The sequence below is a fragment of the Cynocephalus volans genome, chromosome 9 (genome assembly GCF_027409185.1).
Source record: "Cynocephalus volans isolate mCynVol1 chromosome 9, mCynVol1.pri, whole genome shotgun sequence".
Lineage (NCBI taxonomy): Eukaryota > Metazoa > Chordata > Mammalia > Dermoptera > Cynocephalidae > Cynocephalus > Cynocephalus volans.
The window spans coordinates 12878914-12905734 of NC_084468.1; the positions used below are offsets into that span (position 1 = coordinate 12878914).

The window sequence follows — 26821 nt, forward strand, 5'->3', positions numbered from 1 at the left end:
TTTCAAGCCCCTGTTATGCCCTTTAAGATATATATACTTTCTATTTTTAGGTCTATTTCCCATCCCAACCCATACACAATCCTTAAGGATAAGGATCACATGTTATTTTTGAATCCCCAGTGATTAGCCCATTATTAGTTACTAACTATGCCTAGGGAATGACAATTCCACACAAAAATGTAGTTATGTAACCACCTGAATCCTCACTGAACACAAACTATATTAATTTTTACAAGGGAAAAGCCAAGTCACCAAAAAATAGAGTTTATTTTTTATAAACAGGATTGAAAAAATACTAAAAGAAAAAATCATGGACTGGAGGCCCCGCCATCTGACTCGGTGGAATAGGTACTGTACCTCCACTCTGCGTCACTTCTTGCCTCTTCTAGAAAGAAGTCAAGGAGAAGATGTAGAAGACGACCACAGAGCAGAACTGCTGAGACAGCTAGGAGACTACAGGGTAAGTACAAAAGGCTCCTAAACTGACCCTGTGGATTTCCTCATTTCAAATTGAAAATTACACAATAGTTTTGGAATCAAAATTACTACATTGCTCCTTGGAGTGCATACATAAAGCAGTACGGACTAAAGAATGAGATTAAAAAATTTAAATCTCAATAATCAACCTATCACTTAATAGCAAACTGCCTCTATAAAATAAAAATACCATTTTCTGTAAAAGAATCCTATGAAAAGTAATTTTTTATGAAGTATGTTGCAAGTATAACATAAAATGAAAACATCTGGCTAAATCATGTTAGACTCAACTGTGCAACAAGGTAAAAACAAACACTCAAGGTCAGGTTTTTAAAAGGACATAGTCTAATATTGATTGCTTCTATTGCTAAGAAAAATTCTCATTAATATATCCTTCCTACTTCCTATTGGTAGTGCTATGTGTTCACATCTATAGCTCGATAATAAAACCTAGAAAACAGTCTCATAACTAAGACAGCAAGCCTTATTGGGTAAACACTATGAAAGGCAAACTGGATTATTCATTGAGTAAAACTTAGGTTTCTCAGCCATGACGTTTTCAGTTCAAGTAACAAAAAACTTAACTCAAACAGGTTTGAGCAATATAGAATTTATTGGTTTACTTAAGTAAAACTTAGAGTTGAGCAGCTATCAAGGGCTATACGATGTTTCTGCAAAGTCTTCCCACTCTGCCCTTTTCCTCCATGTGATGGCATCAGCCTCAGGCCAGCTTTTCTCATGGCAGCAAATACTGGAACAGTTCCAGGACTCACATCTGCACATATTGTTGAAAGCAGCAGAAAGTTTCTGTGTGACGTTATATCCCAGCAAGTTTCCTGAGACTCCCTTTGAGACTACCTTTGATCACATGCCTATTCCTGTAGATCAATCATGGTGGCCAGGGGGATGGAATGCACTGATTAGCTTAACCCAGGTCTCTGGAATTACATGGGTTACTATGCACACTAGGGGCTACCAGGAAGAGGGAAGGTAACAATGGAGGGTCACTGGGTGACTGAATAACAGGTGTCATACACCAATACATTAGTCTTTAAAAAAAATAAGCCCCTCTCCATTTCCTGTACTACTAATATATAGCTGAACAGAAAAATAGAACTAGATGACTGAGATCATTAAGACTTACTATATTAAGAATTGCATACATTTACATAGGGAAAAATATATATTGAAATCTTCAAACTTCACTAATGACTACAAATGTTTTTTTCCCCCTTTAGTTCTCTGGATTTCCCCTTCACATGCCTTACTCTGAAGTGAAGCCTTTAATTGAAGCTGTGTATAGCACTGGAGTACATAATATTGATGTTCCTAATGTTGAATTTGCTTTAGCTGTATACATCCACCCATATCCCAAAAACGTTTTGTCTGTTTGGATCTACGTTGCCTCCCTTATACGCAACAGGTAATTTTTTCATTGTACTTTTTATATCATGTATAACTACATTTAGCATATGAGAATATTTTTAAACTGCACTGATCACATCAGAAGAAAATATTACTTGCAAATAATGAAAACAATAACCATTATCTATTTGCAAACTGTGGAAAAATAAATGTTTTTAATTAGTAGTCTGCCTTGTCTCTGCCACTTTGACCCTAAATTCAATTGAGAACGCCCACAATAGTGTACACTATGAGCTTCCTACCTCTGTGCCTTTGTACTTACTTAACTTCTGCTTGGGATGCCCTTCTTTGCCTGTCCAGCAGAATATCAATCATACTTTTAAGACCCCGTAAAACACTTTACAAGTTTTCTGGAGGAGGAACAAATTTGTAGTATCAAATTCTTATTTTTAATGCTGAATACCTCTTAAGACATTATCTTACAGAAATACTGGGCACACACGTACACACATGCGCACATACAGACATACATACCCATTGAAACAATATACTATTTTGGAAGGAAAAAAGGGATAATTTAAATATTCATCAAAAGGGAAATCGTTTTAAAAAACAACCTAAGACACTGCTATGGACTAAATGTTTGTACTCCACTCTCCAACTCAAACGTTGAAACTCTAATCCTTAATGTGATGATGGTATTTGGAGATGTGACCTTTGGGTCATGAGGATGAAGCCCTCACAATGGGATTGGTGCCTGTTAAAGAAGAAATCAGAGAGAATTCGCTCTCTCTCTCTCCTCCCTCTCTCTGTCTCTCTCTCCCATGTGAAGATGCAATGAGATGGCCATCTGCAAGTCAGAAAGAGTGCCCTCACCAGACACTGGATCTGCTGGCTTCCAGCATATATTGGAATTGATCTTGAACTTTCTAGCCTCCAGAACTATGAGAAATAAATGTTTAAGCTGCCCAGTCTATGATATTGTTGTAGCAGCCCAAACTAAGACAAATGCATTCACTAAGACAAACACTAAGTAATAAGAATTTAACGTATGTGATCTAGAAAGACGTACACAAAATAGAAATACGTAAAGCAGAATTTCTCAGCGGTATCACTATTGGCGTTTTGGACCAAGTAATTATTTGTTGTGGAAGACTATACTGCACATTGTAGGATGGTTAGTAGCATCCCTGGTCTCTACCCACTAGATGCCAGTTGCATCCCTTCCTTCCAAGATGTGACAACCAGAAATGTCTCCTGATGTCCTCTATGAGACAAATGGCCCCCAACTGAGAAAAACTGAAGTAACTCTCACTTAAAAAAAGAAAAAAAACAAAGACAGGGGACCCAGTTAAGGAACAACTTTCACCTTTGCATTATTCTCTTGCGCATTCCTCTATCAACTTATATTGCAATTATGTGTTTAAACGCCTCTAATACCTCTACTATAAACTATTCAAGGGAGAGTTCCGTGACTGACCTGTAACAGCTGCCAATATAGACAGAACAGCTTAGTGGTTAAGAGCATGAGCTCTGAGAAGCCCTAATTCTGCCACTACTAGCTGGATAATCCATGGACAAGTCATGTAACCTCTTACTTATTTTTGCCATATGAAAGATCAGGATGATGACATTGCCTGTTCAACAGCATTGTTGCAAAGATTAAGCAAGTCAGGGTGTGTAAAGTACTTAGAACGCTGCCAGGCACCGCACACCTAACGTGTCAGGCACCACTAAGCACTTTGTGTAACTGCTGCATTTTATTCTCAGAAAGAAATCAATCACAAAATCCAAGATATATTTAAATTAAGTATAGAGTGTTTTGTTAGACATTAACTATCCCTTGAAGTTAATAATGAAAAACAACAATGTATAAAAATGAAATACAGATTATGCTGTCTATACCCCCATGGAATTGCAGGGGATGGGTGGGGTGGGGGAAAATGGTAGAAAAACAGTGAGTTTCGACATAACGTGCTGACATACTGAAGCAAGTTTGGTTTAAGATTGCCAAGTTCTCTTTAATGTTTTCCTACCATCAAGCACCATAAAAAATGTAAAAGAGGCACCTGAAATACCTGGAATCCCTGGGTAAATCAGCTGGTCAAAATTAGTTTATAAAAGACAACATATAAGCCAAGTCCTGAAATATTAATGATATTTTTCCATAAGGACTATCAAAAAATATCCCCCCAAAATACGTTGTGTTCTGATTAGATGAGGGATAAACTTTAGTCCTCCCTTGATAATTCAGTGGATAAGCAACTTTACCATTCAACTTATGTAAATATAGATAAGATGAAGTATGGGGTACGATAGGGCTCACCCCAGAAGACTTCTAGTGGTTTGTCTCAAAACAGTCTTTGATGTCAACTTTTCAAATAAACTTTATTAAACACTTAGTGAAATAAAAATAAAGTAACTACAAAACAGTCAACTTTACAAATGAAACTTCTAATCCGGGAACTACTTCTCACTAAGCTCAGATTTCCTTTCGAGTTCTCTAAGCAAATCAAGAAATTGTTTTTTCCTTTTTGCTTACGCCAAACATTTACTGGAGAAGGCTACATATAGTGGTATCAAAAAATGACTACTTAAGCTTAAGAAATAACAAACTCAAAAGGTAAGATGGTCTGCTTATATAGCTGCCCTACCCTACATGTAATAAACTTGTGTAGGATTCCACAGTTTATTTTTCAAATGTTAACAGCAATGGAATCAAAATGAGAGAACAAGATGAAACTCCAAAAAGAACATCATTAGATACCCTCCCTTTAGAATTGATCTTCCCTTGAAGTATTCAATTCAAATGTTAGCTGAATGAAAAAGCATTAGTGAATTCTATTTATATTCCCATCAAATGGTTCTTCCTTCATCCTTAGACAACACTGTCTAAAACAGTTTCTCTTAGCCTAAATTGAAACCTGTCTACCTATAGTTTATATCTCTCCTCCCCAAATAAAACAAAAATATCTGAGGACAAAAAGAACCAGACTGCAAGATTACTTCCTCTTCTACAACTTTGCCTGTATTTATAAAAAGAGATGGCATGTCACTATTTTCTTCTTCATGACATAAAATTATACAAAGCATGTCATAAATTTCACCCAGTAAGTGCCTTTCCAAATGGTAGGTCTCCACTTCCATGATCTTTTCACAAAGCAATGAAGATAAACTTACAAATTCAAATATTGACCACTGAACAACTAATTTCAAAAAGAAAGTTAAGCTCAACAAAATTCATTATCTGTCTAAAACTGTTTGTTAAGGTCATGATTTCATGGGAGCTCAAAGATAAAATATTTAGTCCTATTTTACACTGAAGTAAACCTGGACTGAGATTTATAATAAAACCACACACAAAAGTTATTACTTGGTAAAGTCCTCAAAGTAGATTTTATTTATACATTTCTTCAAATGATTATGGAATTTTTAAAAATCCCTCCCAGATTTGACAATTTAGGAGCAGCAGTGGGAACCAGGGGTCTCTGAAGAAAGCAAATACAAATAAACTGGTGCTTTTGCTAGCTCATGAGCTAACACCAAGAAGCCAATTTGTTCTATAATCTTTAAGAATCTTATATGTGGGTATATTTAAATTGGCCCTCTGAGAATTGTTTTCAAATAAAGGAAATATGGAAAGAAATTAGTTTCCAAAATGTACAGTCTTTGAAAATAAAACTTCAGAAATGTATGTCTGAAAAGACCTGCAAAGCTTGGTACTGTGTTTATACATAAAGAGAACCTATAACCCCCATGACTTTAAAACTCAAAATAATCTAAAAAATACTTTAAATGGCATGGCATTAGTGACATTCTTTTCAAAGCATTTCATTTAAATGAAATCTGAGAAGACTGTTCTCACCCTTAAGAAAAGACCTAATCCCTTTCTAAAGTAAAAATAGGATATGCAAGAGAAACAACACTGTACAATTTCACTGGTAAATTAAGATTTCTGAGATAGTAAGAAGTGGGGCCAAATCAAGTCACTCTCAAAAAGGGATGGTTAACACAAGAAATGTGCTACAAGTAAAGTGCATGAAAGGAAGCCTGCTCAGCTAAATGAAGTAGACAAAGGTCAGAAGTCAAGGGTCATTCGCCAGAGCGGCAGCAGGCTCGAAAACCACACTGCAAATTCTGGCATCCACTGGCGGTATCAGCATGAGGACCTGTATGAAAACAGAAAAATGTGAAAGGAGGAATTTCTTAGAAATCACATAAAAATAATTTTGTTTATGAAGGAGCTAAAAAATTTATTTGTTTTACTAGCAATACACATTTATACCATAAAAGTAAAGTCTCACAATGACTGTTTAAAAAATTATTCAGACATGATAATTGCCAATAACAGCTTGACTTTAACTAATTCACCTTCCTGGATCAAAATGTAAGTGGAAGAAGGAAAGGAAATAATTTCTGGCAACAGTCTTACAAAATAAAAACCCAAGAAGGAAGGAGACAATCCATATAAGCAAGACTACCAGGCTAATTTAACAACAGATTCTTATAATCTGAACATATAATTAAGGCAGAAACAGCCCTATTTGTAATAGATCAGATGGAGAATCTAGTATTCAACAATTACTGTAAATATTATAGTCAAAATTTAAAACAAAATAAACATATACAGACATAGGCTTAACATATTTGCCATATTTTTACATTCATAGCCAAAAAAACCAAAAACCAAAAAAACCACCAAAAAAATCATATGGTAGGGTTAGATGAAATTATTTTCCAAAATTAAATATATGATGAGTGATTAATAAACATTATTTAAGACAATAAACACTGTGATTCACTTACAAAGAGTAATAAAACATTGTGGAATAACTGACATAATATCCCTATCATACTATGATACCCACACAATAGATAAAAGATCCATTAGAAAACAAAGCTGAGAATTAGAAAATATTGAAGAAGAGGTTTTATAGCACACGTTCAAAAGTTAAGTACTTTGAATGAAAGTTTTCATAAAGCCAGGAAAACGTGGAAAAGGCTGTTTCAACTATATTGAAGTTTTTCAGTATATCTGCACCAAGAACAAATAAAGTGCTATTAATTGGTTCTTTACATATCAACTAGAACAACTAAAATACTTATAATTGTGGTTATACAAAATTTTAAAAGTATATGAAATATAATTTTACTGCAGAATGTATCAAATGGATTATAAATGAAAAATCATAGTACTCTGGAGTGATGTCTAATTTAATTCAGAAACATTTTAAATTTGCTTTGTTTTGTTTTTTTAAAGTGGCACTCCATTGCAAAAGAAGGCAACTATGCTAATACCACCATAAGATAATTACTTGCAACTGAACACATAGAATACATTTATTTCCAGAAATTTAACTTTTCCTTGTATTCCAAAGGCAGCATGAACAAAATAAAATGGCAAATTTCTTAGGATATACAGTCATTGGGGTAAAATGTTCATATATTTCACGATGGAAATGACAACATATCTTTAAGTAAGAAAATAAACCAATTAACTTTACACATATATGAAACTGCAACAGCTTATGATTTCATTTATTTTCACATAGTTATACTTAATTTTAAAATTCATATTATATCTGAGATTAGCTACAAATTAATAGAGGAGCAGATATGGGAATGGGCAATAGTACAGATGAAAGATGGCCACAGATTTATAACTGCTGAAGCCAATGGTATATGAGGATTCATTGTTACTCTACTTATGCTTAAAATTTTCCATAATAAAAAGTTTAAATTATTATAAATATAAAATTAAATTACAAGCCCATTTTTATTTAATCAAAATAAAAATCCATTCCATTTTTAAGTGACAGGTTACATGTGTCAAATATTTAAAATTCACAAAGTAGCATTTTAGTTAAGATTAATTTTCCCTTAAAATAATACACAATGTTAGCCATCTTAACCACAAAGTCAAGATAAAAATTTTTAGTACATATTATTCACTATTTACCAGTAATACCCTGATAAGGAATCCTACAGTTTGAAACTCTTCTGCCATTCTCAATTTTTGACTAGGTTTTCCCTTTGAATATATTTCCAGTTTAACCTACTGTGCACTGTCCAATCCCCCACCTTTCCCCTTCTTAGCTTGTCTTCCCTCACCATTTACACTGGCTACTGCTTTATCTACCAATCCCCTAGTACCCTTCCCTAAGACCCATTTCCATCCCCCTGTCCTGACAGTCTTTCATAAGACACCTAAATTGCTGGGTTTTGCCAAAATGTATCTGATCATCATTTTATCAGTATGTAATTATATTATAAATTTTTTAAAAGGGAAAAATAAGAGGAGACTTTCATATAATTTTCCAACTATACGCCCTAAAATATTTCAAAATGTCTATAGTATTATTTTTTAAGAGGATAGAAAGGCAAAACATGTTATACTGAATTCAACAGTGGCTTAGGAAAAATCCTAAGTGGTGGAAGTATTCAATTGGTTTTTAAGAAAAAAAGTAAGAGGGAGCCTCAAAGGAGCAATTGAATCAAGGAAGTTATTCTCCTAAAGATTCACACTATCCAGACACCAGCTTTCCACCATCGTTCCCAAAAGACATACGGGTAAGACTCAGGGGTCCAGCATCCTCAGTCTCCACTCTGGCCACCTAGGACACTGAGCTCTCAAACTCTGAGGGATGATGGTAGGGATAAAACGGCAAGAAAAATGAAGGAATAAAAATCTGTAACCTATATTAGGCAGAAAGCTAACACAATCTTGCTGTTAGCATCTCCGTATTCATTACAAAACATAGTTCTGACTCATATTGATATAAAATGGGCCCCTCTCCTTCAAATACAAGTATGTACCAAAAAATATCTGAGTTTCAGTGGGATTCTAAGTGTATAAAGAGAGGGAGTTAATATATTGGTGTTTTCAAATTTGAAAGTAGGATCTATCTACAGAACCCTACAGGTAATTAACCAATAACTGTAATATTAAGTGCCTCAAAACTACAATCTCATCATAAGGTCAATAACAGAACAGTTATTGGTGTCTGATCCTAATCCTCCATGAAAGTGATAGCATCCATCAATGGATTTTATTCTACTGAAGTCCAGGACAAAGCAAATGTGAAGACAACCACTGTTTCAAACTTAGTTTCATATTATAGAAAACATGCAAAAATAATTTCAAAAGCATGGAAATAGTAAACAATGTTAACAGTAAGACCCTTAAGCATCACAGAAGGACTGTTCTGAAAGACTAAATTAAAACAAAAAAAGAGCATCAGAAAGAAATCTAAGATACATTAGGTTGCCAAGTATCTCAAGCAAACAACTGTGCTCCAATAGACACTGATAATTCAAAAGATAAACATCAGACTTTGGTCAGCTTTAGCTCAAGCAGCTACTTCCTCATGCTGCACTTCTAATCCACCATCTTAAATATCTGACTTATTACCAGCAAATTTTTATCTCAATGTAGAATACAGAACCCAAATGGTTATAGTATATTAGGGCTAAATAACATGAAAGAGTAATAAATAACACAGAAAAATAAAATTGCATAATCATTAAATAATCTTTAAATGCGTGGTAGAGGATACATTTTGTTAAGAAAGAACTTTTAAATTTAGATAAAAAGAACTATAAAGTTAGCTATTACTTCCTCAAATTTTTATTATTAAATGACTTGTTTTTCCTGGGTTTTAAGCATATTACTTATGCTGAATATCTGCACTTACCTTCACTTACCTTTAATTCCTCTTTAACTTAAATTAAAAACATAAAACAGCAAATCATCTGAGACTGTATCACCTCCAGAACTATGAACTAATCTATCTTAATTCATAAATTATACATAAATTGAAATACAAATCAATACAAAAAAGTTTATTTGCTATCACTGTTCAAATGTTCTTCAGAGGTCTAAAACTATGCCACTCCATTTAACACTTCTTAAATGATGAAAAATTTTTTGCACGTTATGGCTAAGAAGACTTCTTTTATATTCAAGTTTTTATCAAATAACTAATTTGAAAGTCATGAAGAATCATTCAGAAGAATCAAAATTTGCATGTTACATCAATGCTTAGTACAGTATCTTGCTCAGGTAGTTATTGTTTGAATACCTGATTACTAACTTATCTTCTCCAAAATCTCTGATAGTGCTTGGGAAACAGACAATTCTGTCTTACTTATCACTTATTATTTAGATAATGACTAATTACTTGAATTTACTTCTTATAGTTAGTAACCTTCCAGTTAACTATGTAGACTTTCTTTTAGCAAAATACATTTTCAGTTAAATGTTATTCTCAAATATTTAAAGTATAATGTCACCTAAATATGCTTCCTCATTACTCTAAGACCATGTATTAAAACATACTGACTACATTCAGAAATAATAAAAATAATAATAAAAAAGGGGCCCGTAAGCATTCACTAAATATTTACTATACAAGCTGAGTTGTTTTCAAAGATACAGGATCAACAGTGTCATCTTGCAAACTAGATACAATTTAACTTTATTCTAACACTTGCTAGGTTGTCTATATGTCTTTCTGAGAAAAAGATTACATCAGAGCACTGCTTTAAGGATAACTAGCTTCCATTTCCCCCAAATCATGCACTTCAACAAGCTATAAAAGGAGACTTAATAGAGTATTATACAAGCACTGCAATTTCTTTTCAAATCTTTCAGTCAGATATCTTCATTATAATTCATTTATTGAAAATTACCAATCATTTATGGGAAAAAATCTTACATTCAACAACAAAAGGAATATAACAGCTTCTTAGGAACACTTTAATCTGGATATCTGAAACCAGTTTAGATAAAAAGAATACTGACAAAGTGCAAAAGATTTTTAACAATTTAAATGTTATCGCATCATCTAAATTATTTCAAGAAGTTAAAAAAAAAAAAAACACAAGTACACAGACCATAAAAATGAAATATAACCCACCCACCCAATAATATCTATATACCCAAAAATAAATATAATAAATTAGGTTGTAAGATTTATTCCCAAGCAAAATCTATGCTCAAATCAATGTAGACAATTTGAGTGTAACATACAAATAAACTTTTTTCTTATAAAAATAATTGCTTATTGATTACTCTCAATATGTCCTATAAACCTTAGGAAGTACAACACCAAACCCACAAAGACATAATGTTATGCTAAAACAAAAAAAAATCTTCCTTGTCAAACCCACTGCATCCACAAAAGTAACTGCTTCATTACAGCAATCACAGTTTGGTTTTATAGGCTTAGCAGGCTGCAACTAAAATGACACTGATTTTCCCCATTCCTTGATTATACAATGAAGGCAACAGAGAACAAAAAAATGCCCCAAATTAGTGGTGACATATCAAGAACATGGGAGTTCACCTCCTACATAATAATGCCACTCCAGAAATAAGAGATCTATGATCTTCTGTCTCCTCGTATATATTTTAAGGAAAATCCAATCTCCCAGAAATAATAGATTTGCTAACTTTTCTACCTCTTTGTATGTCAAAACTCCCTCTAGTTTTCCTGGCTCCTGTCAACTGTCCTGCCTGAAAAAACTCAGTTGATCTTCCTGTAATATTAAGACAAATTTGGCTCTCAAAGAAAACAATATATGTTATAAAAAGACAGGTACATAGTAGAATTTTAGCCATGTAAATTTTTTCCCATCTACAGGTACAGAAGGAGCAGCTTTTTATGCTTCTGGGAAATTTAGTCTCTACCAGTGACTATCATTCAACAGGCTCATTGTAGGATAGAATAGGCTTAAAAAACAAAACCAAAATTCAAAAACAAAAGTTAAGAAATATTTATCTGATGATTTTTAAAAGTACATTTAGAAATTTCCAAAGTACTTAGGAATTTCAGTCATATCTAGAGCATCTCAGCCCCTTCTCAATAGCACACACTATCCATCCCCTCTTCAGTCTTCAGTGATTTATTTGGAACCAGACCAAGAATCTCTGAGGAGTTCACATCACCAAAGTCCTCCTTTTCCTACTACATTTGACAAAGTCATCCTACAAGACAAATGAGTCTATCAGCCCTAAGAAATCAGTGTACCTAGAAAATCAGCATCTCTAAATAGTTAATGAGTGCTACAACATTTTAGAGGAATTCCCCATAATTTTATAAGAATTTTAGTATTTCTATAAAACAAGTTGCCATTTTTGAATGATTAAACTATTACATGCCTCAAAAATATGGCAGAATACATATCTGAAATACGTATCCCTAAGAAAAACTTGCCTTTTGAGATGTTAATAAAAACATGTGATTTTTAAATTTTATCAATTTTAAAGGACTAAATCTGAAAGTAAGAAATTTGGTAACTAGAAGTCTAGAAAATTAAGTAGAAATATAAAAATTGTTAGAACTGCTAAAATTTAAAAAATCAATTCCTTCAAAATTATCTCATTGTTAAAAGGCATTACCGTTAATGTTGTCACAGTAGTAAAAGTATTCATCATTTAGAGAAGGACATGCTGAAACCAAATCCTGCAGGCCTGCACCAGTTACAGTAAGACAACCAGAGAGATTAAGGTGCTCCAAATAAGGCAGCCCTCCTCCCAGAGTCAAAACCCTGTAAAATAAATAATTTGACAATTAGAATATATTAATCTGTAACTATCGTCCACTGGACCAATATTTTACATACTCTTCAATTTGATACAGAGAAAACTTAAGAATTTCTGTAAAGCACTGATAACAAACCTCATCCTTAGGCATGAATACATTTAGTTCAGAAAAACTTTCTAAATTTTTCCTAAAAAACAAAGAAGTTTATGAAGCTTTCTTTATAAGAACATTACAATAACTCAATTCTTAGAGGAAGGAAGTTTTAAACCCTGGAGTTAAAATGTTCATTCTCCTACTAAACTACCTAAGTATATAAATATCGTCAAGAAAATTACTGATGTTTTAAACCTAATGACCAGTTTGGCAGTGCCTTAAAAAATTACAGATAGAATTAGCATATGACCCAGCAATGCCTCTCCTAGGTATATACCCAAAACAACTGAAAATATATGTTCACACAAAAACTTCCATACAAATGTTCATAGCAGCATTATTCATAATAGCCAAGAAATGGAATCATCCCAAATATCCAGCAATTGATGAATGGATAAACAAAATATGGAATAGCCACACAAATATTATGCAGACACAAAGTACTGACACATGCTATGACATGCAGGAATCTTGAAAACATTATGTTTTCGAGTGCAAAAAGCCAAACACAAAAGGCCACATATTGTATGATTCCATGAATTTTATTACTCCATAATAGGTAAATCCACAGAAACAGAAAGTAGATTAGAGGTTGCCAGGGGCTATGGGTAAAAGCAAGCAGAGAATTTCTTTTCGGGATGATGAAAATGTTTCTGGATTAGATAGTGGTGACAGTTGCACAACTTGGTAAATATACCAAAAATAACTGAATTGTACACATAAAAAAGGGGTGCATTTTCTGGTATTTGAATTACATTTTAATAAAAAAGAAAATCCAATGGCAAACCCTAGAATAAAAACAACTTTTGTGGAAATAGGATATAATGAGAAGGTAGCTAAAATGACAATGGTAGAGCTAAAAAATATCAAGAATAAAAGTAAGAACAACAATTTTCTGTACAATGATGATTAAAGAGTATTACAACAGCAAAAACTGGGAAAAGTGGAAAAAGAAAAGCGATGTCAAGAAATTAACAATGCAATAAATTTATTTTAAAAATTAATATAATTATGCAGACACATGGAAATTAGAAAATAATGCTAAACAAAAAGTATCTAAACTATTAAGTGAGATTACAAAGAACTATGGAAATATTATTGGTAGATGTATTCAGTGAGGATACTGAATGGTAAAGACTGGGAGGGTACATTTTAAAATTTTGTAACTACATAATTGAAAGAGTAAATTGATCTATTAAAAACAGCTTATGAAGAAGCTAAACCCTACGAGAAATTTAAATGCATACTTTTCCACCCACATTTTCTTTCTTTTTTTTTTTTTTCAAATCATAGATTTCCTTCATCCTTACAGACTTTCAGTTAACAACAGCAACAGTTCAGAACCTCTGTGGGTTGGCCAGTTAGCTCCGTCAGTCAAAGCATGGTGTTGATAACACCAAGGTCAAAGGTTCAGATCCCCTTATTGGCCAACCACCAAAAACAAAACCACAGAACCTCCATGGCTTGACTGGGCCACACAGTTAGACGGTAGTCTTTAAAGGAACACAGTACAGGCTTTAAAGTTTAATTCTCTTTTTCCTATGAAGTTGAATAGCTCATAATAAAAAATAAAATGTACAAATTTTTTAAAGTGGTCTAAAAGATCTCAGAAAGTGTCTCAATGCAAAGACTGCTTCATGTTCTAAAACTTAAAATTTTTTTAGCACATAGGACAAAGTGCACGAAATATAAAACTTCACACATCACAAGTACGCTTGAGTAAAACATTTGCACAGTCACTGGACTTACTGAACTTAGTGGGTAATTAAACAAGCCCAAAAGTAAACAAACAATTATAATACCACATGATGCACATGCTCTCCTGTGAATATGCAGAAGGGCCTTGGGAGGTCAGAAAAGGTTTCCCATAAATGATATCTAAGATGTGACAGAAATGATGAACAGAAGTTAGCCAACAATGATACATTACAGAGAGAGCAAACACAATGACTAAAGCAAGAGAAACTCAGAGGATGAGAAAATAACTAAGTATGGCTAGAGATGGGTGTGTGTGTGTGTGTCTGTGTGTGTGTGGTATGTTTATCCTTTCATTGTCTTTTTTGGCAAGGGTGAAGATGGGAGGAAGTAAAGAGCAAGGTATCTAAGGAAGGTAATCAGACAAATTACAGAAGTAAACAAAGGCCAAGAATTTGGTTTTAACCAACAGGCAGTGGGACTCACTGAAAAGTTTACATAGAAGAGTAATAACAAGTAGTAAGAAACGCATTCTAGAAAAATCACTATCACCAGTGCCCAAGTATGCCAGGTACGAGCCTAAACAGTAACATACAAAATGAATAGCATAAAGGTTCTGCCCTAAACCAGGGAAGGAAACATTCAACTAATTATTAATGTGTGCAATAATTAAAAAGAGTTATAGAAAATGTGTACTAGTTATAGGAATAGCACAAACCAGGGAGTAATCCAAAAGAGGCACTCTTTAAAGAAGTAAAACAAAAGCAGAATTTTTTTCCCCATCTTATATGTTTTTTGGTTCCTTGTTTCCTCAATTACCTCTTTAACATCACTTTCTACCTTAAAATAATACTATATCATTCACACGTACTGTAAGAATTTTAAAACAGTAAGCTCCTGTCCCCCCTCCCATTCTTTATGCTATTTTTGCTATATGTTTTACTTCTACATAAGTTATAAACTCCATATTATTACTATTTTTAGAAAAATCAACATTAAATTACCTGGCAGAAGTAAATCCTTCCTTATCAAGTAATTATTTTAAATGTAATTGCAATTAAACTCTATTAAAAGGCAGAAATTGACAGATTGGATTAAAAAGAAATTATGATCCACCTATATACTGCCTACCAGAGATTAACTTTAGATAAAAAGAAACAAAGAGGTTGAAAGTAAAAGGACAAAAAAAGATATTCCATAAAAAAAGTAACCAAAAGACAGACAGGATGGCTATATTATTGTCAGACAAAATAAGACTTTAAGCCAAAAAAGGTTACAAAACAAAAGAGAAAACGTTATGTATTAATAAAAGGTTCCATCCACCAAGAAAATAACACAATTATAAACACACCTGCACCTAACAACAGAGCCCCAAAGTACAAGGGTACTTCAAAACATTCATGGAAAGATTCATATTATCTTTCAATTCCATTTTTCAACAAACTTTTTGAAGTATCCTCATATATGAAACAAAAATTGAGAGAATAGCAAGAAATCAAAATCTGCCAGAGAAAACTACCCAATCAGAAAGGAAGACAGTAAGATTGGAAAAAAAGAAAGAAGGATCAACAAAACAACCAGAAAAAAGAAACAAAATAGCAGTAACAAGTCCCTAAATATCAATAACAACTCCAAATGGACTAAATGCCTCAATTGAAAGACAAAGAGTGGCTCAATGGATTATAGAACAAGAATCAACAACATGCTCTCTACAGGAAATTCACTTCACCTATAAAGACACATACCATCTGAAAGTGAAGGGATGAAAAAAAGTATTTCATACAAATGGAAACCAAAAAAGAGCAGGTATAGCTATACTTAGATAAAATAGATTTCAAGCCAAGGAAAGTAAAAAAAAGATAAAGAAGGTTATTATATAATGATAAAGGGATCAATTCAATAACAGGATATAACAATTCTAAATATATACACGCCCAACTGTAGAGAACCCAGTTACATCAAGCAATTACTATTAGATCTAATGTGAGAAACAGACTCCAACTCAATAATAGGTGCAGACTTTAACAACCCACTTACATCAAAGGACAGATCATCCACACAGAAAATTAAGAAGGAGATATTAGAATTAATCTCTAGGCCAATGGGACCTAACAGACATATACAGAACATTTCATCCAACAGCTACAGAACACATATTCTTCTCAACAGCACATGGAAGGGTCCATGGTCTAGAATAGACCACATGTCAAAAAAAAGTCTAAACAAATTTTTAATAACTTAAATCATATCAACTACCTTGTCTAACCACAGTGGAATAAAACTAAAAATCAACAACAAAAGGGACACTGGAAACCATACAAATACATGGAAATTAAATAACATGCTCCTAAACAACGAATGGGTTAAAGAAGAAATCAAAAGGAAATTTTAAAAATTCCTGCTGACAAATGAAAATAAAAACACAACATACCGGGACCTACAGGATACAGCAAAAGCAGTCAAAGAGGGAAATTTAAAGCAAAAAATGCCTATATTAAAAAAAAAAGAAAGACTTCAAGTAAACAACCTAACATTACACCTCAAGGAACTAGAAAAACAAGAACAAACCACACCCAAAATCAGGAGAAAGAGAGAAATAACAAAGATTAGAGCATAAATAAATGAATTAGAGATTAAAAAACAACACATACACACACAAAAAAATCAATGAAACAAAAAGCTGGTTCTTTGAAAAGATAATATCGCTAAACCATTAGCTAGACTAATGAAGAAAAGAGAAGACTCAAATAAATAAAATCAAAAATGAAAAAGGAGACATTACAACTGATACCACAGAAATACAAAAAATCATAAGAGATTACTATGAACAACAATATGCAAACCAACTGGAAAATCTAGAAGAAATAGATAAATTCCTGGACACATACACTTACCAAGGTTGAATTGCAAGAAACAGAAAACCTAAACAGACCAATAAAAAGCAATGAGATTGAAGCAGTAATAAAAAATCTCCCAATAAAGAAAACCCGAGGCCCAGATGGCTTTACTGATGAATTCTACCAAACTTTTAATGAAGAACTAATACCAATTCTTCTCAAACTCTTCCAAAAAATAGAAGAGGGAATACTTCCAAACTCATTCTACAAGGCCCACATTAACCTTATACCAAAACCAGAAAAAGATACAACAAAAAAAACTATGGACCAACATCCCTAATGAACACAGATGTGAAGATCTTCAATAAAATACTAGCAAACAGAAGATCATTTACCATGACCAAGTGGGATTCATCCCAAGAATGGCTCAACATACACAAATCAATAAACATGATACATCCCATCAACAGAATGAAGGACAAAAACCATGTAATCATTTCAAGAGATTCAGAAAAAGCATTTGATAAAATCCAATACCCCTTCATGATAAAAACAATCAACAAATTAGGTATAGAAGGAATGTACCTCAACACAACAAAGGCCATATATGACAAAGCCAGGACGAATACCACACTGAATGGACAAAAATTGGAGGCTTTTCCTCTAAGACATGGAACAAGACAAGGATGCCCACTTTTCCCACTCTTATTCAACACAGTACTGGAAGTTCTAGCCAGTGCAATAAGGCAAGAGAAAGCAATAAAGGGCATCCACATTGGAAAAGGAGGAAGTCAAACTATCTTTTTTTTTGTAGATGACAGGGTCGTGTATATGTGTATATGTGTGTGTGTGTGTGTGTGTGTGTGTGTGTGTGTAAAAAACCCTAAAGACTCCACCAAATAAAATTACTAGAATTTATAAATGAATTCACTATAGTGGCAACATACAAAATCAACACACAAAAATCAAGAGTCTTCCTAAATGCTAATAATGAAATAGCAGAAGAAAAAATCAAGAATGTAATCTCATTCACAATAGCTACCAAAAAAAATAAAATACCTAGGAATAAATTTAACCAAAGAAGTGAAAGACCTCTACACTGAAAACTATAAAATACTGGTGAAAAACAATGAAGAGGACACAAATAAATGGAAAGATAACCCATATTCCAACCCAAGATAGCTAAAGCAATCATGAACAAAAAGAACAAAGTTGGAGGCATCACACTTCCAGACTTCAAAATATGCTATAAAGCTATAGTAACCAAAGCAGCATGGTACTGGCATAAAAAGAGACAAACAGACCAATGTAACAGAACAGAGTCCAGAAGTAAACCCACACACTTATAACCAACTGATTTTCAACAAAGGTGCCAAGAAAATACAGTGGGGTAAGCACAGCCCCTTCAATAAACGATGCTGGGAAAAACAGATATCCACATGCAGAAAATTGAAACTAGACCCCTATCTTTCACCATAAACAAAAATCAACTCAAAATGGATTAAAGACCTAAGTTTAAGACCCAAAACTATGAAACTACTAGAAGAAAATATAGGGGAAAAGCTACAAGAAATGGGAATGGGCAGTGCTTTTTGAGTGAGACTACAAAGGCACAGGCAACTAAAGCAAAAATACACAAATGGGACTACATCAAACTGAAAAGCTGCACAGCAAGGGACACTATCAACAGAGTGGAGAAACAACCTACAGAACTGCAGAAAGTGTTTGCAAACTACACATCAGACAAGGGACTAACAACCACGATATATAAGGAACCCAAACGACTCAACAGCAAAAAAACAAATAACCCAATTAATAAATGAACAAAGGACCTGAACAGTCATTTCTCAAAAGAAGACATACAAATGGCCAACAAGCACATGAAAAAAAAATGCTCAAAATCACTAGTCATCAGGGAAATGCAAATTAAAACCACAATGAGGTAGCATCTCACCCCAATTAGAATGGCTATTATAACAAGACAGAAAATAATAAATGCTGGGAAGGATGCAGAGAAAAGGGAACCCTCCTACCATGTTGGTAAGAAAGTACATTGGTACAGCATTGTGGAAAACAGTACGGAGGTTCCTCAGAAAACTGAAACAGATCTACCTTAGGATCCAGCCATCTCCCACTACTAGGTATATTCCCAAAGGAAATGAAATCATTATTATTTAAACATCTGCATGCACATGTTCATGGAAATGCTATTCACAATAGCCATGAGATGGAATCAACCTAAATGCCCATCAATGGATGAATAGATTAAAATGGCGGTATACATACACACACACACACACACACACACTCACAATGGAAAACTATTCAGTTATAAAATGAAACGACATCCTATCATTTGCTGCAACATTGAGGGAAGTGGAAACAATCATGTAGTGAAAGTCAGGCACAGAAAAGCAAATACCTCATGATTCCACTCATACGTGGAATCTAAAAAAAGTGGTTCTCATAGAAGCAGAGAGTAGAATAATGGTTACTAGAGGCCAGGAGGGGTGGAGGTGGGGGAAAGGAGAAGTGGTAGACTAACAGGTACAAAACTATGCTATCTACCCTAAATGAATCACTGTGCAATATATGCATGTATTGAAACAACACACTGTATCCTGCAAATATGTACAAGTAAATGTTGAAATTTTAAAAAAGTTTAGATAAGCTATTTTTAATCAACAGCAGCCAAGATTTATTTATTTAATTATAGGAAAACCAGAAAATGTTCTATTAAGATCACACACACGACACTATCTGTGGCTTCAATCTAGTTTAAAACCTTGATTATCAACCTAAATTTTTACAAACAAGCCCTTCATAACCAACTTGCCAAAACTCATGTTACCTGTCCCTGAATAAAACATAATCACTAATGCAGAAGGATACACTGAAGGCTCCCAGCTAGTATCCCTGAACTCTTCTGTTCCCATGAGTTGTATGTTTGCATTAGTTGTCTTCATTCTCAAACCTACTGAAACCAGTTGTTATTATTACTGTAATTGGTTGAACGAAACACTTATTAAACAGATATAATAAACACAAAGAGTTGCTTCTAAAAATTAAATTTATATTTTCTATTTCCTTAGTCTCTTTCCCAGGAAATATACACAAAATGCACTAACTTCATTCCCATCTCTACTCAAAAGATGCTTCTTTCCAAAGAAAAGAGGAGATTCCATCTGAAGAAACCATCATGAGATGGCAGCAATTCAGTCACATCTTCAGGCTCCACTTCTAATTTTAGTTCTCTTGCTCTTTCTACCACATCTGCAGTTACTTCTTCCACTGAAGTATTCAACTCCTCCAAGTCATCCTTGAGAGCTGAAATCAACTTCCTCCAAATTCCTGTTAATGTCAATATTTTGACCTCCTCCCACGAATCATAAATGTTCTTAGTGGCATCTAGAATGGTGAATCCTTTCCAGAAGGTTTTCAATTTACTCTGCCCAGATCCATCAGAGGAATCACTATCTATAGCAGCTACAGCCTTATAAAATGTATTTCATAAATAATGAGACTTGAAAGTCAAAATTACTCCTCAATTCATGGGTTGCAGAATAGATGTGGTGTTAGCAGGCATGAAAACATTAATCTCCTTATCCATCTCCATCAGAGCTCTTCGGTGACTAGATGCACTATAAATGAACAGACATATTTCGAAAGCAACCCCTTTTTTTCTGAGCAGTAGGTCTCAACAGTGGGCTTAAAATATTCAGTAAGCCATGCTGTAAACAGACATGCTGTCAATCCAGGCTTTGTTACTTCATTTATACAGCACAGGCAGAGTAGATTCAGCATAATTCAGCATAAGGGCGTTAGGATTTTCAAAATGGAAAATGAGTACTGGGTTCAATTTAAAGTCACCAGCTGCATTAGCCCTTAACCTAACAAGACAGTAGGCCTGTCCTCTGAAGCCAGGCATTGACTTTTCCTTTCCAGCTATGCAAGTCCTACATGGCATCTTCTTCCAATATAAAGCTGTTTCATCTACATGTGAAATCTGTTGTTTTGTGTAGCCACGTTCATAATTATCTTAGATAATTTTCTAGATTTTCTGTATAACTTGCTGCAGCCTCTACATCAGTACCTGCTGCTTCATCTTGTACTTTTATGTTATCGAGATGGCTTCTTTCCTTAAACCTCAAAAACCAACCTCTGCTAGCTTCTGACTTTTCTTCTGCAGCTTCCTCACCTCTCTCAGCCTTCACAGAATTGAAGAGAATTAGGGCCCTGCTCTGGATTAGGCTTTGGCTTGTGGCTGGTGTGATCTTCTATCCACATCACTGAAACCTTCTCCATATCAGCAATAAGGTTGTTTCGCTCTTCTCGTTCATGTGTTCACTGGAGTAGCATTTTTAATTTCCTTCAAGAACTTTTCCTTTGCATTCACAACATGGCTGTTTGGCACAAGAGGCCGAGTTTTTGGCCCTTCTCAGTTTTTAACATGCTTTCCTAACTAAGCTTCATCATTGCTAGTTTTTGATTTAAAATGAGAGATGTGTGACTCTCTCTTTCACTTGAATACTTAAGAGGCCATTGTAAGGTTATTAATTGGCCTAATTTCAATATTGTTGTGTCTCAGGGAATTGGGAGGCCTAAGGAGACTGAGAGAGACAGGAGAATTGCCAGACAGTGAAGTAGTCAGAACACACACAACATTTATCAATTAAGTTTGTCATCTTTTATGGGGATAGTCTGTGGCACCCTAAAACAATTGCAATAGTAACATCAAAGATCAATGATCACCTCAACAAACATAACAATAAATGAAAAAGTTTGAAATATTGTGAGAATTACCAAAATGTGACAGACATGAAATGAGCACATGCTGTTGGAAAATGGTACCAACAGACTTGGGAGATGCAAGGTTGCCACAAACCTTCAATTTGTAAAAAATGCAATAGCTGCAAAATTCAATGAAGCAAAGTGAAATAAAATAAGTTATGCCTGTAATCAATTTCCAAAAACTCATATCAAAGATAAGCAAACAATTGCACAGCAGCTACCACTTACTGAAAAACTATTCTGTACCATTGTTAGATACTTTACAAGTACTCGTCTTAAATAAGCCTCACGATTATGAGGTTAAGTATTTTGCATAAAGCCACTTATACAGAAAAATACAATATCAATCTACAACAAGTTTTCCTGGCCTCAAGTCAGTGAACCGTGGTATTCTCTCCAACATTATGCATAAGAGTACTCACAACCTAACAGAGCTCCAAGTGGGTCCTAAAAACATATAGTAGAACCTGGCTGTTAAGAAGAGCCAACTTCCTATGCTAATGAATGTTTCACCTCCACCTCTCTTTTTCTCTAAGAAAAAAAAAAGTTCAATCTGCTGAAGATCATGCTTACAAAAGAAAATAAAATGTAGAACTTCTCCCACATGTTCTCTTTATGACCTAAGAAAGCAACAGAAGATAAGTAGATCACAATCAAAGACCAAGAATTCTAAACTCTAGCTAAACAGTTAATGTAAACTCTAGCTCATCAGTGCTTTGGTTTCTGTAAACACTTAATGGCTGCATAACTGCACTAAATTACTTCTGTGGACATTCTATGTTTTCCAGAATCCTCAACATAAAACCACAACATACACAAAGAATACACAGCAACAGAATATGGTATACATATTTTCTCTGTTACATGTCCTTGAGGGTAAAAATTATATTTTGTTCATCCACTAAAGTACCTTGAAAAATGTGATGTAGCCATCTACTAAACATTTATTATACTTTCAAATTCATGTTCTTCCACATATCAATGGATTTGAACTGACTGAAGTGAAACTTCAGCTGATATCAGATGTAATATTGTTCTAACACTATGAAGTAGGACAGATCTTGCTTAACATTTTTGCTTAAATAAATCAACTAAAAGGGGCTGAGCCCGTGGCGCACTCGGTAGCGTGCTGCGCTAGCAGCGCGGCGACGCTCCCGCCGCCGCGGGTTCAGATCCTATATAAGGATGAGCGGTGCACTCCCTGGCTGAGCGCCGGTCACCGAAAAAAACAAAAAAAAAAAAACAAAAATCAACTAAAAGGCATGACTTAAATCAAAATTTTTATATTTCATCTGAAAATGAGAACACATCCATTTCCTAATACCCTGGAACTTATTACTCACCTGAGGCCATGGTCTGTAATCTGATAACATCCAGACAGACTGAGAAACAGAAGTACACGTCCAGTCTCTTGATCACATTTTTCACTCCCAAAGTAAATTAAGTCTTTTCCCCCAGGCAATCTAGTCCTTGATGCTTTTCTACACACCGCAGAGGACTCCGGGAGTGCTGACATAGTTCTTAGAGCTGTTCCTGTACAACAAAATGAATGACCACAATACGCAAAGGCTGGAGAAGCACAATGCTGCTGCCAACAAACACTAGTCCTTAGTCCAACAATATCCTTACTGTAACAACCAGAAGTGGAACAACTAAAGTTGGATGCTGTTTCCATTACACAAAGACTTTCAACATTTTTATGTCTCCATTCTACAGCATCTTCAATATCTGCCAAATCTTCAGCATCTAACATCCACACATAAGGAGAAGTGAAATTTGCAGAAGAAACAGGCTTAGTCCATGGGCGTTCATTATCTATTTCTTCTCCAATGCCCTTGTTAGTCAAATTGTGCAAACAGGCATATTGCTTGGCAGACTGCATGGGAATGTCTTTATTTTTCCATGTACTAGAAGTAATTTTGCTCGCAGAAGTTTTCAAAAAGCCACTCTGATGAGATGTCAGAATTCCAAGAGCTCTGGAAATCTTCTCTAGAGCCACATCTGTGATTTTCTCACATCCAGACAGATCAAGATGCCGAAGATTCTGGCAGCAACCAAGCCAAGACCAACTATAATTAAGAGGTAACAAAACTATTAATGGATATTGTTAAATTCTTCAAAAGCACTTGACTATATGTATGTAGATGGAAACTAGAAGAAAGATTTTAAATATAATCACTCAAACATTTACTGAATATCTATTGTCAGGCACTATTTTTGCTGTTAGGGATATGAAAATATAATGAGAGTAATTAGAAACTAAGAGTATTGCTAATCTAACAGAAGGGTAGGATGAGAGATGGGTAAGGACAGGAGAGACTAAGTTTATTATCCTAAAAGGATAGGTTGTATATACATGAAAGAAAGAGAATAACTAATGATTACTGGAGGAAGATCCAGAAGAAATTAGGAATTGGAAGTGCAATTAGCCTTAGCCAGAAAAGAGTATATCTCTCCCTCCGAAACATGAAAAAAAGGTGCTGACAGAAATGCTAGGGTAAGAAAGAGGGGGTACGCTAGTATAAGGTGAAAATTGATGGTGTCCAAAGAAATATATGAAGAGTGTAGCTTGAAGAAAATGGTACTGTTTCAGAATAACTATAAAAAATGTAAGAGGTAAAATACAGGGGAAACACTTCAGGAAGTAGGACTGGGCAAAGACTTTATGAATAAGAGTCCAAAAGCACAAGCAACAGAAGAAAAAATAAATAAATGGGACTATATCAAACTAAAAAGCTTTCACACAGCAAAGGAAACAATCAACAGAGTGAAATGACAACCTACAGAACTGGAGAAAATATTTGCTAACTGTACATCCAAAAGAGGATTAATATCCAGAATATACAAGGAACTCAAGCAACTACACATTAAAAAAAAAAAAAAAAACACCAAATAACTCAATTAAAAAATGAGCAGAAGAGCAAAACAGATATTTTTCAAAGGAAGACATACAGATGGCCAACAGGCACTTAAAAAAATGCTCAACCTCACTAGTCACCAGGGAAATGCAAATTAAAACCACACTCAGATATGACCTCGCCCCAGTTAGTCTGACAATCAAAAAGACAGAGAATAACAAATGCTGGAGATGATGTGGAGAGAAGAGAACACTCCTACAATGTTGGTGGGATTGTAAATTAGTACAACCACTATGGAAAACAGTATGGAGGTTTCTCAAACAACTACAGATAGAGCTATCATATGATCCAGTAATCCCACTTCTGGGTATATACCCAAATGAATGGAAAAATCATCATGTCGAAGGGATACCTGCACTCTCATGATCATCACAGCTCTATTTACAATAGCCAAGATATGGAACCAACCTAAATGTCCATCAATGGACGACTGGATAAGGAAAATGTGGTAATATATACACCATGGAATACTATTCTGCTTTAAAAAACAATGAAATTCTGCTATTCACAGCAACATGTATAAGCTTATTTCACTTATTATGTTAAAGTGAAATAAGCCAGGCACAGAAAGAAAAATACTGCATATCCTCACTCATAAGGGCAACCTAAGAAAGAAAGAAGGAAGGAAAGAAAGACCAGAGTGGAGTGTTGGACTTGCAGAGGGAGAGAGCATACCTAAAGTTGCTGGAGGGGGGGGACACTGACATGGGGAATAATCACAATTTGTGGTAACAGCATACTAATAGTATTGATCTGACCACCACATATTGAGCACAGGTGGTGACAATCAGCTATGTATGCCATCAATACGCATAATCAATTAAAAAAAAATGCAAGCAGGAGATTTGTCAAATGGCACTTAAAGCCCAACTGAAAATGAAAACTTTTTAAAAACATGTAATACTAATCTATATGGTTGCACAGCAAGGCTCAAAGGCCTAGACACAGTACAAGATTACAGAGACGGCAAGATGATACAGACTGGAGTTTGTATCATCAACTGGGACCTATGGACAAGAGGGAAAGAACTGGAGGGTGATATTAAGTTACAACCATATGTGACTGAGATCTGGTAGTAAAAAAATAATAGTATGATTAAACTGATTTTGCAAATGAGAAATTACAGAACAATTCTGATTAATAGTTATAAAGCATTATATTTAGATATTTAAAAATAACTAACCTGTCAAATGCAGAATCTGAAATATCAGTTTGGGTAAGATCCAGATGCTCCAGGTTAGGACAAAGCTCTAAAATCTGCCTAACCTAAGGGGGAAAAAAGTCACTGTGAAGATCTGTAGAACTTTGGTTACACATGCAACAAACAACTATTAGTAAATATAATCCAGTGGTTCTCAAACTTTTGTGCATGAAAAAAAAAAATTACTTGAATAAGTGCACTAAAAATATATATTCTGGGCTTAGATCCCTAACTGTTTTAGTAGTTCTGAGATTGGACCCAGGAAATTTACATTTTTAAGGAATACCCAAGGAAATTCTGATGTAGGAAATCACAAGGTTCACTTTTGTAAAAGAGTGATTTCATCTCACTTGCCCATCTTACCATGCCTTACATATTATAAAGAATCATATAAAATTGGGCTTCATCATTTAATACCTGTGAAACTGAATAAAATGTTTTTACCTCTCCTAGTCTCAAGTTTCCTTATCTTAATGTGTAGGCAATAATATCTGTGCTACAAAGACTGTTGTGAGAACTAAAATAAAATGACGTGAAAGCTAGCAATGTATGCCTACCCATAAGAAGGTACTCAATAATTGTTTTTTTGCCTTAATTAAACTCAAGAATAAGCAAACCAAAGTTATATCACTACCGTTTTTCTTAATACCCAAACCAGTGCTAATTTATACATACCATTTTGCTGGAAACTGCGGAGCTGTATGCTAATACTAAAGTTTTTACAGAAGTACCAACATATGGTAGAACGTTATGAATTAAGCCATGCAGTAAACGTTTTTCCATTTGTGCAATGCTGATAGCAATCGATTCTTCTGCACACTCCTCTGTAAAATGAAT

General features: G+C 34.3%; 2 protein-coding genes across 2 annotated transcripts in view; one reads left to right on the forward strand and one right to left on the reverse strand.

Annotated features, from left to right (window-relative positions):
• Nucleotides 1-1950, forward strand: part of CC2D2A (coiled-coil and C2 domain containing 2A) — a 116939-nt gene extending 114989 nt beyond the window's left edge. Inside the window, exons 35-36 of the mRNA XM_063108025.1 lie at nt 283-460; nt 1716-1950. Coding sequence (XP_062964095.1) covers nt 283-460; nt 1716-1904 — 367 coding nt within the window. The 3' untranslated portion in view covers nt 1905-1950. The remainder of the gene's footprint in view (nt 1-282; nt 461-1715) is intronic.
• A 3258-nt stretch (nt 1951-5208) lies between these two features.
• The window catches only part of FBXL5 (F-box and leucine rich repeat protein 5), a 46242-nt gene continuing 24629 nt past the window's right edge, over nt 5209-26821 (reverse strand). Inside the window, exons 7-11 of the mRNA XM_063108185.1 lie at nt 26660-26808; nt 25967-26049; nt 23209-23934; nt 12245-12393; nt 5209-6011 (exon numbers count right to left, since the gene is read on the reverse strand). Coding sequence (XP_062964255.1) covers nt 5935-6011; nt 12245-12393; nt 23209-23934; nt 25967-26049; nt 26660-26808 — 1184 coding nt within the window. The 3' untranslated portion in view covers nt 5209-5934. The remainder of the gene's footprint in view (nt 6012-12244; nt 12394-23208; nt 23935-25966; nt 26050-26659; nt 26809-26821) is intronic.